This window comes from Parasteatoda tepidariorum, chromosome 10 (genome assembly GCF_043381705.1).
Source record: "Parasteatoda tepidariorum isolate YZ-2023 chromosome 10, CAS_Ptep_4.0, whole genome shotgun sequence".
Taxonomy (NCBI): domain Eukaryota; kingdom Metazoa; phylum Arthropoda; class Arachnida; order Araneae; family Theridiidae; genus Parasteatoda; species Parasteatoda tepidariorum.
In genome coordinates, this window is record NC_092213.1 from 32,256,688 (window position 1) to 32,275,979 (window position 19,292).

General features: G+C 27.0%; 1 protein-coding gene across 1 annotated transcript in view; it reads left to right on the plus strand.

Annotated features, from left to right (window-relative positions):
• The window catches only part of LOC107444686 (C-Maf-inducing protein), a 66,243-nt gene that overhangs the window by 10,654 nt on the left and 36,297 nt on the right, over window positions 1-19,292 (plus strand). Inside the window, exons 2-3 of the mRNA XM_043038702.2 lie at window positions 16,103-16,231; window positions 17,935-17,985. Of these exons, the coding sequence (XP_042894636.1) occupies window positions 16,103-16,231; window positions 17,935-17,985 (180 nt within the window). The remainder of the gene's footprint in view (window positions 1-16,102; window positions 16,232-17,934; window positions 17,986-19,292) is intronic.

A 19,292-nucleotide genomic window follows, 5' to 3' on the forward strand; every position in this document is an offset into this window, starting at 1 on the left:
GCCGCGTTTCCACAACCAATCAGGATCGAGACACCCACACTACGTCACTTGCAGGTATCCCCTTGTCAAGACATTGATTTTCAACAGCTGGAAATCTTTAAATGGTTTTTGAATGTCGTTTAAGCTATTATTATTCGATTTCGAAGTTTTCTATTCCTAAAGTTTGATAATAAAAAGAAATATTATTCTTTTTCTTTTTTATTTATAAAGTTTATTTGAATGGTACTTTTCGGTTAGCTGTCTGAAAGTGAAAAGTAGCCAAAAATATGGACCTACGCTAAATTTGTTCCTTACTATCTAAATTTTTTAATGTATGTTTTTGACACACTGAAGAAAATGAACGTTCGCAAAAAACTAAACAAGGCTCTAGTGTAGAATTGGGGGCTCCTTAGTTTTTCGATAATTTTTGTTCAGCTTTCACTGACGTCACATAAAGCCTCGGATACTAAGCCAAAGTAGCGGCATGCCGCCATCTTGGTGATTGCAACTTTCTTGTGACCACAACTTTCAATGTAAAAATACTGAGTTTCTATTCTTCTGTCTCTTCTTAAACGTGACTTTTTATTGATTAATATTTTCCCACCCTTAAAGATAACTAAAATATTAATTATTTTTTTTAAATAATTTTTTTTTCTTTCTAAAATCATACAATTTGTTTTTATTTCATTCAGAAAAAAAAATACCTTATCTATAAGTTAAAACTTTCTCATTTCGTATTTCATAATATGCTGTAACTTTTTTTTAAACCTTTTTGAATTTTTTTGCTGTCGGTTTTTATAAAGTTCAAAGGATTAAATATAGTTGGATATAATAAGAATAATATAAATTTTTATTATACCAATTTTTTTATTACATCAGTTTTTACTTTAAAATTAAGGTATGTGATAAAACAGAAAATAATTAGTAAATGGGAGCTTCGTCACATTTCATAACAAAATAGATGAGCTCTGATTTGTTCTAATTTATTTTGATTGGTTCAAATTTATTTTCAAATTTGGCGAAAGAGGCTGACGAAATAGAGCATAATAGTCAAAGGAAAAAAAAGTTAAATTTCCTTGCACCCAGCTGACTAAAAAGTACCATTTGAATTATATTGACTATAATGTTGAGATCCATTGGCAAACGAGCGAAGCGAATGAGTTTAACCCTTTTCTCATAAATTTAGCAAATTCAGCAGTTTTTCCGTCATTTAAACTTTTTTTAATTAGAAAAATAATAGCTCAAAAATTATATGAAACTCACTAGCCCAAACATTCATAACTCAAAAGTTATTCTATGAAAGAAAATAAGTTTTTTTTAAAAACTTTTAAAGAATAATGTTTCAAATCATTCCGATGTCAGAATTATGTTGATGCGATTATTAGTTTTTGAGTAATTTTATATCCAAAGTCGAAGAATTTGTTTTCTGTAGCGAATAATACAGTGCAGCAAAAACTATTAACAAGGGAATTATGATTTTTTGACAGTCACGTATTCATATGTTAGAAATAATTAAATAGTTTACATCTGATTTTTTAATATAAAGGAAATCTTATCGCTTATCGCTGCAAGCTTGTAACTGTTTGTATATATGTTTGTATAATGTTTAAATTAAATATTTAANTATATATATATATATATATATATATATATATATATATGTATATATATATATATATATATATATATATATATATATATATATATATACACTGAGTGGCCAAATTAATATGACCACCTCTCAAATATTAATTCATTAATTAAATTTTATTCATTAATTTTAGTTTTAAAGGTGAGAAAAAATTGTAATTATTTAATAAAAAGTAACTAAAATAAAATTTTTCTTTGTTAACCTTAGTAGGAATTGATTTAAATTTTTTTTATACTATTTGCTTTTAAAAATCATTTTGAAGCTTCACATTGACCATTGACTAGATTGAACTTTGATATTTGCTTTTTTATTTGCGAACAATGAGGAAATATATTATTTACAACTATCTTTTGTGAAAAGATCTTTATGATGTCAATAGTAATGTAAAACAATTTCACGCCGTAGAGACGAGTAAAATGTTTGGGTTATGCTCGCCCGACAAATTCTCTTGTTACTAGGAATTCTAAAATTTTTACAAATTGACTTTTGAAATATTTCATTGTGCTGTTAGATGTATTGGCTGTTTGAAATACGTATTAGATAATCAAGACTCTTTTTAGAAGTCAGAATTAAAATTATCCGCTTGTTTAAATAAATAAAATCATTGAATGTGTAATTTTCATTTATCTATTTTATATTTTGTAAAATTAATTTTTTTTTCAAAGTTTAGTTTTGTTATGTTAAAATGAAACAATATTTTTATTAAGTTTATGATTAAATTTTATATAAAGTTTTTAGTTCTTTTGCTTTAATTTTTATATACTAGTAATTTGCCACAAGTTATGTGTAATAATTTTAGGAAGTTAGAACTAGACTTTTATTTAAATACCATAAAAATATGTTCAATAATAATCGTTGACTGTAGTTGCTTAAATTATTTAATGTAATAAAAATTTATATACATCTAGGTGTTTGTGCCCAGGTAGGGTGCATATTATAGTTGTCCATATTGCTATTACATTGAATGCAATAGTAATAAGACTTCTCAAATGTAAACCTTTTATATAGAATGTGAGACCTCTTAAAAGAAAACTGAGATTTTGTTAAAAACTGAGATTTTGTCCAAAAAAAATCGATATTCTATTTAAGAAATAATTTAGAATTCATTTAGTTCTTTTTTTGGAGAATGAATGAATATGTAATTTCATTGTATCATTTGTTTTATAATTCATAAAATTGCATTTCGTGATTTTACAAACATAGAATAAAATCGTAACTTCCAATGTGATTTAAATTTTAGCGTTTTTGAATTTAATAACAAAAATTGTTTACACATGTGAGTCGTTTTAACTGTAATTAAAATTCATATCATAAACTCAAGATAGAAAATTTAGATTTTGTTTCAGAAATTATCAATACATTAATTAATTAGTGCATTTGTTTTGATAAATATAATGATCATAGAACTTCTTTATAAATTTTTTATTTATTTATCGTTGAATTCAATTATGTTAATAATTTAAAATTTAATGATTTGCATTGATTGTTGTTGTTGTTTGTAGTTATTCATATTAGAAATTTATTTTTATTTTTAAATGCAATAAATAATTGTGATAAAAAATTCTCAAATAAATAATAATAATGTATTATTTTAATAATTTAGAAAAATGCAGTTATGTCGTAATCAAATTCTAGTTTTTTTTATGTATTTTGTGAAATAAATTATTGTATCTAAATTTCATGTCAGAAAAAGGCATATTTTTTAATTTAAAACAGTCTCAGTTTTGCTTAAAAAGGATTAAATAGTTTTAGGCATTTGAAAAAGGTTCAGGATGTTTTTTTTTTTAAAAAAAATAATAATATTGATAGTTTTCAATATAGAATACGTATTATTTTTTTGCAACCAACTAAGTTTTATTTATTTGTAGTGTAAGATAGTTTACGCTTCAATCTTTCCTTTTGTAAATAATTTTCTTTTTAAATTTCCCTTTTAATCTCTTTATGGGATATTTAATCCTCTTATAAGTAAGAAAATAATCCACACTGAAAAAAGAAAGTATGGTCAAAACAACCATCGGGCACTATTTGAACAACAAAAAGAACGGTATTTTTTACCGGAGTGTTTTGGTAAAAATTTTTGGTAAAATTAACAATAAGATATGGTTTTATAACCGTGGAGTTTAGTTGTAAATTTGGTAAAATTTGAAAAGTTATTCATGATATCTTAGAGCAGTGATTCTCAACCTTTTTTTTGCTGCTGCACACTTTTAACGATTTCGAAATTTGATGGCACAATGAAAAAAATTAGATTAAAAGTTGTTTAATTACCTATTTTACACTGTGTTAAATAGTTTGTGATAATAATTTTGAATGTGAAATAAAATAATATGTACTACAAAAGCACATTTATTAAGGGATTAATTATTTCTTTCGACCAATTTTTTATTAGTTAGTAACAGCTATTTATTTTTTTGCTAGTTATTAATTGTTAGCTTGTTTTCTATAGTTATTAGCTGTTATTTTTTTGTGATTTCTTGTTAACTAGCTTTTTTGCTAATTATTAATTGTTAGCTTAATTTTTGTTAATTATCCTTTGTTAATTTGTTTTTAATATTTTTGTTTTTTTAGTTATCTTTTGTTAATTAATTGCATAGCTTACTTTAATGATTAGCTTTTACAAAATTTTTTAAAATTGTGTGTCATGTACAATTTAAAAACTTTTATCTTATTTTAAGATTGTCAGAGACTATACAATCACCGACAAAAATGTTCACGCGGTTAAAGCATGGAAAAGTTATAAAAAGTATATATATAATATTACATACATATAATATTATATATATATAATATTATATATTTGCACTTTTCTTTAATTTAAACTTTACTCGTAATAAAAAAAAAGCATTATAATTTTTATTGTACCATTTCTAATATTCGGCGGCACATTTTAAAAATTTGGCGGCACACAAAAGTGCCGCGNAGTTATTAATATATATATATATATATATTTACACTTTTCTTTAATTTAAACTTCACTCATAATAAGAAAAGCATTATTATTTTTATTGTATCATTTCTAATATTTGGCGGTTCATTTTAAGAATTTGGTGGCACACAAAAGTGCCGCAACACAGTGGTTGAGAATCACTGTCTTAGAGCATAATATAGAAACCTTCTTTTTATTTAAATTTACTTTTCAGTTTTGTATTTTCTACTAAATGTATGATTGATAATTTGACTTAAATGTATGAACTATGGTTTTGAAAAATCATGGTCAGTAGAATGATGGTTTTCTTTCTAACCAGAAATGTCCTTACTATACAAGTATGGAAATTTTTCCAGAATTTCTTTTTCCTTGAATAAAATTTAAAAAAAAATGACGAATTGTCTTTATTTCTGGTTTTTTGAGCTTTAAATTAATCGCTGATTACTGATTTATTGCAAAGGAATCTTTAACTAAGTTACTTAATTTGTTTTTTCAAAATATAATTTGCCGCCGAATTTTTTAATAACTTCCTTCCAGATAATTAAGCGTCATACTTGTGAAGTCTTGTACTAAAATTCGAATATTTCATTTAACTGAGTGAAAATGAAACTAGATTATCATAATATGAAAGTACACATGCGAAAAAAATGGTTCACTATTGAATATCTTTACTTTGAAACATAATGCAGTACAAAATTTTTAAAATCTTAATTAAGTGTTGAATTATGCCACGTTTCTGTGCAAGCTTAACTATAATATCGAATAAATTAATTTAGAGACTTGATTTGCACAATAATGTGTTTAAAATTTGGCATCCTGCTAGGGTTGCAACGAATTTGTACAATATTGTGGTTCAACATATTTAAAAAGTTTTGACAGTGCAGATTATAGTGTTAGAATTTTCATTCTTAAATTGCGGTAAAATAACCGTCAGCAGTCTCTCCATCCAGTTAACCGTAAAATTTACGCTAAGGAACATTTTTAACTTTTATGGTTTTGAAACCGTTTACTACTATTATGGTTAAAAAACCATGAATACAAAATTATACGTTTTTTCGTCATTTAAAACAAGCATGGTTTCAAAACCGTAAAAAAATTAACTGGGCATTGGAGCTAGGCTTTTCGTTAGGTTATGGGCATTGGAGTTGTGGTCAATTTGTGTTATATCAAATTGTGTGGAATGTGATTTATTTAGCTTACCTGGTTGTTTCTTCTATGGTAAGAGATGGGAAATGCTAGACTTTTTTGTCTTAAGCAGCCTTATGATGCTGCCATTTATGCGTGAAAGAGAGCATCGTATTCCAATAGTCCAGAGACACGAATTAAGAAGTGCAGGATGCTAAAATTTATTTAGCCTTTTTACCGAGAAATTTCTAGCAGTGTAAATTTTCTTTCTTTTTATCGAGTAATTAAGTTGAAGATGGTGTGAGTTTAAAATTTGGTATCTTATTAAGGTTGCAACTAATTTGAACGATATTGTGGTTCAACATGTTTCAAAACTTTTGACATATAATATAAAAATTTCTTTTTTTTTCATTTCATAGAAAATTTATACATATTCAGAAAATTTATACATTTGTAAAATAATTCCAACAGCAATGTATTTTTAATAGTACATGCTTAGATGTAATATTTTGCGTATAGTACAATAATATTTGGGAGAAAAAAATTTAGTAGTATATATATAAGATAGGATTATGTTTTAAGTTTTCAAATAATTTCAATTACTATGTTATTTTTGCTAGCAAAATTTATCGTTTTAAAGTTGATATTAACTTTTATATAATCAATGCTTTGACATTTTTATATTATAAATACTTTTTGTTATCGAAGTATTCTTCCTAATTTAAATTATTTGAACAGGAAACTGCTATATATATTAATAAATGTTATTTTTATAATTTTCATATCAGCAAATGTTTAACTAATCGTTAGGTCTTTTCTTTTGTATTCACATCTTCTATAAATATCCTTTGTAATATAAGTAATTTTCGTAATAAAATTTATTAATTAATTAAGCAAATAGCTTCAAAAGTTAGTTCAGCACTTCTTAAAAACATCCTAATGTATTGAATATTTATTTTATGAGGAAAAAAACTATAAGAGTTTTCAAATGAATAATATATAAAACAATGTGTTGGAATAAAAGAGAGAAACTAGAGGAGTTACAACTGTCAATCAGCATATCGCCCTCTAAGTCTGTACATGCTTTTAATCAGCATATTTAGTTTTGTTATAATAATTTAAATATAATTTTTTCTTAATTGAAATAGATTTCTGGAATGAAAAGTACAGATTAAATAAAATCAAAAAAATTCAATACGAATACATATTTTAAAACCTCTTATTATATTAACTAAATGGTTACTGTACTGAACTACAGGGCCAGTGGTTGTGGGTTCGAATCCCACCATAGGCAAAGATGTAACTTTCTCTCTCCCTCTCTCTGTTCCATGTCCTTTCTTCTGCTTGGTTATGTTTCTGAGGTTAATGCGAAATAGTCCAAAATGCCCACCATTGAAAAAAAATTATATTAACTATTTTTTTCGCAAGAAAACTGAAAATGACTAAATGAAAAATTATCAAAATTATCAAGTTTTTCAGATTTAAATTTCAATGCTTTCAATTGCAAGACTGTTATTTTGGAAAAAAAGTCTTGTGTTTATATTGTAATTAATTATTTAGTTATTTTTTTATATTTTTGACATTATCCTTTATACTGTAAAAATTTTCAATAATATAAATATTATTTGTATTTAAAGTGACTTAACAAAAAAAAATATATTAGTGAATATTATGAAACATCCTAAATTTTTAATATTTGTTTTTGCAATTAACCTCTAATTCCCTTAAAGCTATTTTAGATAACTTTAAAAACTATTAGAATCATCGAACTGATAAAACTATTACTATTCTCAATTTATTCAATTTAAGTAGAGAAAACGGATAAGCAATAAATTTGTCTATCTACGTATTTTATTCAAAGTCAATTTTAAAAAAACTGCTTTTTCTAAAATTTTCGATTTCAATATTTCTAGTAATTGTTAATTTTGATTTTTACTATTTTTATACCTTAAATATAAATAGCAATAAAGCTATCTTTTGTGGTTAAACTTACGTAAGCAAAGCGAAATTCGGTAGTTTATATTTTGAAAAATCCAGTAGTTTAAATATTTTTTTTCTTCAGAAAGTACAGACACTTTTAACGCTATCCTAAGAGACCTGAAGCAGCTGTCAGAATTCTAGAAGTGATAAACAAAACTTTCAGCACTAGTGAAACTCAGTAGCATGTTTTGAAAAAAACCTGTATTTAAAATATTTATTCTGCTAGAAAACACGAATCCTTTAAAAACAATCTTAAGCAACATGAAGCAGCTATTAGAATCCTCAAATTAATAACTGAAATCGTTTTAAACTTATCCTGATCGACCTGTTGCGGTTATTAGAATTCTTGAATTGATAAACTAAACTACTAGTATTTGTGATTCTCAGTAGTAAGTTTTGAAGATAATAAAAATTTATGTAGAATTTGTAAGACTTTAAAAATTTATTTTGCCAGAAAACACAAATCCTTTAAGAACTATCTTAAGCAACCGGAACAAGCTCTCAGAATTCTAGAATTGATAAACTTGACTAAAAGTATTAGTGTAACTCAGTAATATGTTTTGAAAAATCTTCAATTTAAACTATTTATTTTACCAGAAATCCTACATCCTTTTAGAGTTATTATAAGCCACCTGAAGCAGCTGTCAGAATCTTCGAATTGATTAACTAAACTAACAGTATTAGTGAAACTCAGTAGTATATTTTGAAAAATCCTGCGTTTTAAATGTTTATTTTGCCAGAAAATCTAAATACTTTTAAAGCTATCCCAAGCAATCTGAAGCAGCTATAAGAATCTTTGAATTCATAAACTAAATTATCAGTATTATTAAAACTCTGTAGTATATTTTGAAAAATCCTGAATTTTAAATATGTTTTTTATATAAATCGTTGAACAGCCAACCCAATTTCGGGTTTACAACTACTAATGTTCAACTCCGTAGCCCCGTAATTTTGAATCCAATCCAGAAGACAAAAAACTTCTGGATCAAGTATTGGGAAAAAAGTGACTTCGTGGAGGACATGGGGAGGTTACATGGAGAGGAAAAAAAACCTCGAACTCTTCTCACGGTTAGCCTGATGGTAAGGGGTTCTAACCTATGATTCGTCTACCACTAAGGATATTTCGCGTCAGCAGTGTGGTCTGTTTGAGCCGTGTGCGGAATTCGTATCGACTAGTCATTGTTTGAATTCGAATCCGTTTCATCCCCATTGGAAGACAAATCGTTAACCCCTGAGCTACCACCGGCTATCCCCTGAGCAACTTCTAAATAAATATTTATTTTGTCAGAAACCCTAAATACTTTTAAAGCTATCCTAATCGACCTGAAGCAGCTATCAGAATCTTTGTAGTGATAAACTAAATTACTAGTATTTGTGAGTCTCAGTAGTAAGTCTTGAAAAATCCTGTATTTTAAATATTTATTTTTCCAGAAACCCAAATCCTTTAAGAACTATCCTAAGCAACCTGAAGCAGCTTACAGAATCCTTGAATTGATAAGCACAATAATCAGTATTCGGGAAACTCAGATGTATATTTTGAAAAATCTTGTATTTTAAATATTAATTTTTTCAAAAGATCCAAATTAAAAATTAATTTTGCCAAAAGATTTAAATTAAACTATGAATATTCTTACTGAAATCAAACTCAATATATTCGAATAATTGATTTGCCTATCTGCGTATTTTTTTCTTAGCCTTTTCATGCCAGATATAAATAATTTTTCTTTTTTATTTTAATATTTTTTTTCAATTATCGGTTTGAATTTTTAATATTTTTAGAACTCTAACTTCATGAGTAACAATGAAACTATCTTTTGTAATTACAAACACTTTAGTGAATTTTTTTCATGGTTTAAAAAATCCTGTATTTCAAATATTTATTTCCTCAGAAAACCCAAATCCTCTTTAAGCTTTCCTAACCGACCTCAAACAGCTATCAAAATCACGGATGAAACAAAAAGAAAGAGGTAACTATGTTTCCAAATAGGAGAGAGAGAGAAACCAGATGAAATCAATCTGCCAACTTGCGGGTTTTCTTCAAAGCCTTCATATGTATAATGTCTTAAAATATTCCCCTAGTCGTCGTAAAATAAATCTTTGTGAGATCTCGAAAGACATTGCAGAACACCTGGACAACTTGAAAGTAACTATAGCAACAGGAATACGTTCTGATCATCATGTTTATAGTGTTGCTATGGATACGAATGTTGAGGGAGAAGGAATGATCCGAGAAGAATGGGCCGACTAAAGAGTAAATGTTTTATTGTTGAGATTATATTTAAACATTTTTAGAGATGCTCTAAGCGTTTTTAATCACATACATTGTTAAAAAAATTGAGGTAAAGTAAATTGGTAGGCTGGCGACAATAAATTCTAATTTAAAATCAATATTTATCTTAAAAATGTAGCATAAAATAAAACATGTAAAATGCATGAAGAAATATGTATTTAGCTGCTACCGGAAATCAAATAGTCTATCCTCTGTACCATCCCACTGTTATACATTGAAGTGATTTTTAAAAACCTATGAGTGATATTATTAAATCAGTTTTACTGTCATATGAAAGGTACTTTTTTGGTATAATTTACTGTAAAAGTTTAAAAGCACTGCAAATATTTTTACAGTGATATTTACTTAAATGGTTTTCTAAACGTTTTATAGTGAGCGTTTTTCAAAAACAAAATGTATTATATTATATTTGATAACGGATTTTATTTTGTTACGTTGCCTTAATAACGTAAAACTTGTTGTTTTTTACACTGCAAAATATTTTAGTGTATCTTCACACCAAAATTACATCAAAATAGTGAAGCAATACTTATAACTTTTTGCTCTTGGTATTGCAGTCCACTAAAGATCAAGGATAGTTCTTAGTGTAATGAATCTCTAAATATTTTTCTCTTGCATTACTTAGGGTTAAATAGCTGAGAAGATTTTTACATTCGGTAACAATTTATAGTAGTTACTGTGAGATAAAGTAATTACTGTATAGCATTTATTGTATGCAAATTTATACTGTAAGATATGATACACATAAGAGTCAGTTAAGTTATTTTCACAATGCAATATAATCTAAGCTGTAAGAGTTATTAATTTGGAATGCACATCTGCACTGATTTTAAAAATAAAATTAGTTTGTTAATCAAACATACACATAGCACAGACAGAACTAGGCTATGAATTCGAATTAGGCTCAGCAGATCAGGAGCGAATGGAAATTAAATATTATTAAATTATTAACTACAATTGACAGATATTTAAAAATTAAATTATAATTAACCTTAATACGCAACTTAAAACGTACATGCCTTTTGAAACGGAAAACGTTTGTTTTCGTAAATGTTTAACAGCAAAGAAGAGAGCATTTACTTTATGAAAGAACATTTATTTACTTCATGAAATAACTTACTGAATTAGCCTAAGCATAATCACCAATTTTAAATGATATCAAAATAACTTGTCCTTATCAAAAATGAAGTCAAAAATATCCCTAAATTCGAAAAGACCGAGAAGTTACTTAAATCAGAAAAATTCAAAACGAGAAACTCAAAACAGTTTGAATGCCTAAGAAACACCATAATTCGTTAAATAGCCTGAGAAAATTGACATGAGGCAAAAGATGAAAGGTAGAAATGCCTTCAAATTTCTTCCGGTTTTGATATTTTTAATCCGCCTCATTCAATAGTTGTTAGATCTAAATATAAATATGCTAATTTATTAAAGCAGACAACAGTTTAAGTTACGAAATCAAGCATAAAAACGTACTACTATTTCTGCATAAACATACTTTATTTTTGACGGATGTGAAGTTTTGACCCTCAAAACAGGTGGAGGTAGCAATGTGGTAAATACGGTACTAATAGTCGAGGTTACTTTTTTCGGTATTATTCAGTAACTTTTCAGGCGAATAAAAACTTTTGTAAAATTTGTAAAAAGAAATTTATCATGTAAGAAAAAGCATTATTTATTTCTTTTTATTACTTATTGAGCAAGCGTTGAATTGCCAGGTACACAAATTTCTACATGAGTCTAAAGTAAGTAATTTTAAATAATTAAAATAAATATGAAACTTGAGAAAACTGGTAAAATATTTCTCGCAAAACGACTTTTTAAAATTAGTCACTTAGCCGTTTAAAAATATACATTTGTTAGTGAGTATTTTATTAATTTAGATTCTTAAGTCGACAGTAATGCGGTTCTTTTAATACTATTTTTTAAAGAATGAGACCTCGAATATTTTATGTTAAAATTGTTATACAAGTGCCGATTCTGTATTGGAGAATCAAATTCAGTGCAGTTCATTTATCATTATCTTCCCAAAGTTTGATTCTTCTTAATATATGTTAATTCCATCTATGGTTATCCATTTATATAAGTATTCCATAAGTACACCATAATTTGCATGCAATTTTAATTACTGATAACTTTTTATCATTCATTTATTTATCTTCACAAATTTTGATACCAATAATAATGTTAATTCCATCTGCAGTTATGTATTTATATAAGTTGATGTTGAGAACTCTATCGTTATCTATATATTAGATAATAATATTCTGTTTTTAGATTCCAGTTTATTCATTTACCACAAATAAGAAATGATGTTTAATTTAAGATAATATTTGTTAATAATTATTTAAATATCCCACGCAGTAACATAATTACCATAATTTGCATGCAATTTTAATTACAAAAATATATTTATCTGTGTTGGATCTTTTTATTTTATCATTTACAATTATTTTCACAAAGTTTGATTCTTCTTAATATATGTTAATTCCATCTATGGTTAATCTATTTATAGAAGCTGATGCAAAGAATTCTATCATTATCTATATATTAGATAATGGTATTAGGTTTGGTTTTTATATTTTAGTTTTTTCCCATTTGCCATGAATAAGAAAGGATACTTAAATTAGGATAATATTTATTAATAGCTATTTAAATAAACTATACAGTACCATAATTTGTATACAATTTTAATTACTGAGAGCTTTTTATCATTTATTATCATCCTCAAAAAGTTTGATACTCATAATAATGTTAATTCCATCTATGGTTATGTATTTGTAAAAGTTAATGTCTAGAATTCTATATATTAGATAATAATATTTCGTTTTTACATTCTAGTTTATTTATGTGCCATAAATAAGAACTGGTGTTTAAAAGAGGATAATATTTGTTAACAGTTGTTTAAATATCCCATGCAGTATCATAATTACGAAAGCAAATATGACATTGATATGGTTAAAAAAGCTTCAATAATAAATTACACAATTTGGTTGAGTAGGTCAGTTATCAATAATTCAGGTATGGTCTCTTACAGTTAATGACATGATCTAGAAATGGCTTGCGAAAACATATTTGGCGACGCGAAATAGATTATTTTGGAAAATACGAAATTCAGCACTATAATATGTGCTTATTCAAAGAGTGTTATTTCATATACAATAATTTATTGTGTTAGATGAGATTACTTTTTTTATTATTTAAAACTAAAATTTATATTCGTTGGAGAAGACGTCATTTTGATCATGCATTACAGTTGTTTATGAAAATTCGAACAGCTTGAAATGCGTATTTGACAAAAATCGACATAGCTTATAATGTGTTATTTCGTTAATTTTTTATTTCATATCCGGCCGTTTATGATCATCAATGTTCAATTTCGTAGCTTTGTAATTTGAACCCTACACAGAAGACAAAATAACTCGTTGATCAAGCATTGGGACAAACTAGCTTTCGTAAAGGACTTTTTTTATGAAACAAGCAAGCATTTAAATTTAAACAGTTAGTCCAGAGGCAAAGAGAGATAATGCATGATTAAAAAAGTCAGTAAAAATGTGTTTAGAAGCATTTCTTGGCGAAATTGGCTCCCTGCTAAATAAAATGACGCCAAAAACAAAACATAATTAAAGCATAAAGAATTATAATAAAAAATGCATTTTACATAAAAATAAAATAAGAACGTAAAAATGGATATGCACGCTATCTGATAAATGCAGTAAAAAAGAAAATGTCGATTTACATTATTTAAAGGTTTTTGTCTGGGTTGCTATATTTGAAACAACTCCGTTCATTTTGGTGACCAATTTAGTAATAAACCAAGGGGAGCAGCGAAATATAGTCTACTCTGTCTTTCAAACTGTGAAAAATTTATTATTTTAATTAAAATCTAGAGATAAATCTAATAATTATTATTTTTTTTATTGTATTGGATTTCAAATCGTGATGATATCAATAAGAGAAAAAAGTCTGTATCGTAATTTAAATTTTCAGCTGAAGTTTTGAACACTTATTTCTTTCATTATGATCATTTTTTTTCATGTTTTTTCAACACTTAGCAATTTTTTCAACATGTCTCAGAAACCATAAAAAATATCTGAATGAAATTTAGATGAAATATACTGTGGATGTATAATTAAGTTGAATTCATGTAACTGAAAAATATATTTCAGATTTTGATGCATACATTGCTTTCATGTCTCAGAAACTATAGAAAATATCTGAATGAAATATATTGTTTATGTATAATTAAGTTGAATTCATATAACTGAAAAATATATTTTAAATTTTGATGTATACATTGCTTTCAAGAAATATCCGTAAAGAAAAATTCGCTTTTTTAATTTTGAAAATGCTTAAGACCTTTATAGCAAATAAATCTGAAAGCAAATTGAAGTATGGATATTTTTATTCCAAATAAATTAATAATAATTTCTTAAAGCATCATATTTTTAATTTATTTTAGAATTTTTAATGATGTCTCATAGAATGTTTGAAAACATTCTTTTACTTATCAAATTATACGAATGCACAAAAAAAAAAAAACTTAACGCAATGCACGAACTCTTAAAAAAGTTTTAAAAACTTCTGATTAAACTGCCATGATTTAATCTTGAAAAATTACATGGTAATAATGTAATCTTACATTTACCATGATGTAACCTGGCAATTACTGTGATGTAACATTACATTTACTATGTTATAATCTTAAATTTGATAGTTAATACTACAGAGCCAAGTTAAGATAGTGTCTAGACTCGGTCGCAGAAACAGAAAGTTTCTGTTTATTGTCGTAAAATCGACAATAATTTTTTGTTGTTTTTATTGAAGTTTATACATGATATTGTTGAAATATGGTAAGGTTGTTCAATTACACTATGATGGAATAAAAACCAGAAGTTTTAATATATAAAATGCTGCTTTTGCTAAGTACGCTCACTCTAATATAAGTTTTGATTTGCAAATTTCAAAAATTATATTGTAAATGCTGTATAGTGTTATTCGTACAATTTGATCTTTTAGATTAATTTTATGAGCTAGAATGTTTTTTAAAAATTTGTTTTCTTCTAATGAAATTTGTTTCTTTTTATATGAAATTTTTTAAATAATTGAAGAGTGAAGCTAGGCTTGCCAAGCAAGTAAAAAAAAGTTTGGAAAGATAGCGCTTCTCAATTATTCAAAGAAAACCGAAGTCAATTAAATAGGCTGATAACGTCTTTTAATTGACAACAAAAATTTCTTGTTTTTATGATAAATTTTAAATAATTGAAGCGAAAAGCTAGGCTTGCCAAGCAAGTAAAAAAAAGTTTGGAAAGATAGCGCTTCTCAATTATTCAAAGAAAACCGAAGTCAATTAAAGACGTTAATAGCGTCTAATGTAATGTTACTAATGGAGACGTTAATAACGTAGAAACAGATGCACAAAGTATTGCGTAACAAAATTTAAGCGTAAGAAACTGAATTGAATCATAATGGACATAAAAAAAAGTATGACGAAATGTGAAAAAAAAAATCATTTTAACTATACTGAAAATAAAAATTATTTTGTAAGAGAAATTTTACTGGGCTAAATTGGTATATATCTAATTTTAAAACGTTGTGTTTAAAAGCAGTAGTTAAAAACTATTATTTTTATTTCTGATATTGATATGGTGAGACGAAATAAAAAAAATATCTAAATCCGGACCCAATTTTATTTATCTTTTAGCTCCCTTTTTGAACTCTCTGAAAAATCTAGTCAGCGTTGTGCCATAAGATTAGCCCCTCAAACCATCAAGCGCTTAAACTCTGTTCAAATTGAAACGGATTGTCAAATAATTAAGTTATGACAACAATATAATTCACCTATGTAAGATATTAAGTTTGCAAAAATTTTGAATAAGATTATGGTTTGAACTTTATTGAAACTACAATATATAAGATATTAAGTTCGCAGAAATTTTGGACAAAATTATGGTTTGTACTTTATCGAAACTACAATATATAAGATATTAAGTTTGCAGAAATTTTGAACAAGATTATGGTTTGTACTTTACTGAAACTACAATATATAACATATTAATTTTGCAGAAATTTTGAACAAGATTATAGTTCAAATTTTATTGCAATATGTTTTGTATGAATTTTGGTTATAATCGATGTATTTTGTTTATAGCCTGGTGGTTTTATGGAGGATCCAATTCCATATAGAATAGTACAAGATGTATATTCGGTTTCAAGATGGGACAAAGTGGGACGATTTTATATAAGATTAGTGATTCCAGATGGATCCATTCTGTTGCAGGTGAGTCTCAATTTATTAATATAATTCTCATTTACATTTATATGCAATCGCAGCGCTCGAATACGCCATCTGGGGAGCAGACTGGTTCCATGCCTTTGACCCTTCCCTATCTCCTTTTTTTAGTTGTATAGGAATGCACTGCGATATTTTTCCCTTTCTTAATATTTTTCGTATTTAATTGATAAAAATATTTTTTTAAATTTCCATGAAGCTTTCTTTTAGAACTATGCTTAATGTAGTTTTCAGTTCCATATGGTTTCCTAACTTAAAAGTTTTTAATCTATTTGAAATTCAAGACAGAAACTAACGTACTTCCTTCTTCTGTGACTCTCAACGCGCTTATGCTGAAAGCATGCGCAGTGTTGCCATAGGTAGAAAGTTTTGCTCTACGCAGCCTGTAGCCCATTTCGATCTCCAATTGTCTTATAGTGCAGCTAAAACAGCTGAAAATTACTCCTAGATTGACAAACTGATCATTCTTGAAAGAGTAAGTGGTAAAAAGTTGCACAATGTGACACAACATGCGAAGCGTAAGGATCGATAGTTTAGATAAATTCGTAATAGTACTTATGTAAGCATCTATCATTGCTCTTTAGACGATTGAAGTATTGTTCTTTACGTAATTTCTTTCTCTGATTTGAATGAATCAATGGTATTAATAGTATTAACCCTATTAACTGGTGCCTGGGATCTTATGTGTGAAAATTAATATTTTTGATTTTTACTTATACAATTTTGACAGTGCTATCTGTCCCGCCGTGGACTGATCGTAAAGACACGGTTCCCATTAGAACACCGAAGTTAGGCGTCACTAGTTGAGGTCAATAAGCTGGTGGATGACCGCTTTGATCAGCCTTCGTAGGGACCGAGGGTGCGTGATATCATTCCTCGTTAAACTGTTCGACCGTAAAGTGCTCGACTTCACACTGGTCGTCGGGCTACCAAAGCAGGGAAGCCATCCCCTCTGCAGAGGATCAAAATGGCGATGGCATGTTTTCATCCTCAGGGATGTTTCAAAGACCGCCGCCAACAGCCCGTTGTGCAGTTCTAGTGCGACTTAAACAAAGTACCTACCTACCTACATTGCTATCTAGTAGCTGTCTATATTAAGGAAGTACTGTTTCCTGTCTATTTTATACTGAAGCCAATGAGTCCAAGTACGCTGTAACAGGACTTATACTTTCGAATTCATTGTGGTTTTATGTATAAAAAGTACAATGCTTGATTTGCACCTATTTACGAATCCGAGTTTGCTGTCTAAACAAATTAATTATTATTACTTATGTATTTGTCAAGCAATATCGACTAGAAACCAAGTTCGCGACGATGTTGCTAACTGCCTTGGTTATGTATGTCATAGGCTACTTGAAAAATCCGGCTGTTTGCAAACTACCAACGCCAGTTTGTAATGTGCCTGTAAAGCTCCCCGAAAGTTGCCTAACAAATGACATATGCAGTTTGCAAAAGGCCGGCTTTTTCAACATTATATATGAATGAGATTACACAAAATGTAAAGAAAGATTCTTATACATGTTTTCAAACTAAGAAATGTTATATTTTTGGAAACAGTTATCAGAAAATCGTAGCTCCAACAAAATTGACGAAGTCATTTTAATCAGAGTAATATGTCAGTAATTTTATTAACACTTAGAGACTTACAAATTATTTACGCTAAATATGTTAACTTATTTTATTTATTATAGGTTTCTAATTCTTATGTACGAGATCAGTGGTTACATTCCTTGATGTGGAAGGTAATTATTTTATTTCGAAAATTAAGCATTCTTTTAAATACTGATTGCAATGCTCTTTGTAGAAAAAATATTTCTCAGTTCTCAAGTATTCTGTACAAGTATTCTTCAAGTATTAAGTTCTCAAGTATTCTGTTTGTGTATTGTATAATGTTGTTTACATAAGCATTTTTTTGTTGTTGTTTTCATTAGGTTTTCATAATTACTTTGTTTTCTATTGTTATTTAAATAAGAATTTTTTTTATTTTTAACTTATGAATAATACTTATGTTTTTTAATAAAGTTTAATATGAAAAATATGCGCTGTTTAAGAGTATGTTTTACGTTGTTGTTAAATTTTTCATGATTGCTATTTGCACTGTAAAAAAGTCCAGATCAAATTACGGTAGAAAGTTCCCGGCACTGAGGGTGCCAGTTTTTTTTTACCGTTAAGTTTTACGGAACAAAAATTCTAATGTGCTGTAATTTTTACGGTAATGTATACAGTCAAATCAGTGAATCCCTGCAATTAAATAAATATATTACTGTAAAAATTTACAGTATAAAGTTTTGCGGTAAAACTGAATTTTAGGGATGCTTCTCTCTACATTTCAGTATTTCTTAGCGTAATTTGATCCGGAATTTTTGCAGTGGGTACTATGTAGTTTAAAAAGTATATACTTTAAGTTTAGTCTTTTATAATATTTTCTTTTTTTATTCAACTGTAATTTTTTTGTTTTCATTGAATTCTAATGGTCACTATTTGTATCTCAAATGTTACGTAAATGAAGTGTTTTTTTATTTTTTATTATTACAAATGCATCTAGTGTTTTAAACATTATGTAAATGTAATGTATTTTCTATTTCAATCTAATAGACAACTTTAATGGTTTGTTTTTGTACAATATAATGATGATATAGGTTCAATTAGAAACATAAGGAAAAAATTTATACAATTGTGCCAACTTATATTTCATTGCTTAGTTGATATAGAATCAAGTCAACCGTTAATAATATCAATTTTAATAACATTGTAAGACGTTTAAAATAAACTTTTTTTTTTAGCACGTGTCAAACTTTTATTTTTGATACATATTTTTATTGCTATTACGAGCATAATTAAATTTAATTTAATATTGATATTTAATATTGAAATATATGAAATTTATTATTGATTTTAAAAGCATAATTAAAGTCATAATTAAGGATTTACATTTAAGGATAATCATTTAGAATCACATTCTACAAATATGCAATCAAATATACTCCCTAACTTTTATTTTAACTTAAATATTATGAATTGAATTTTATTATTCATTTATTAAAACTAT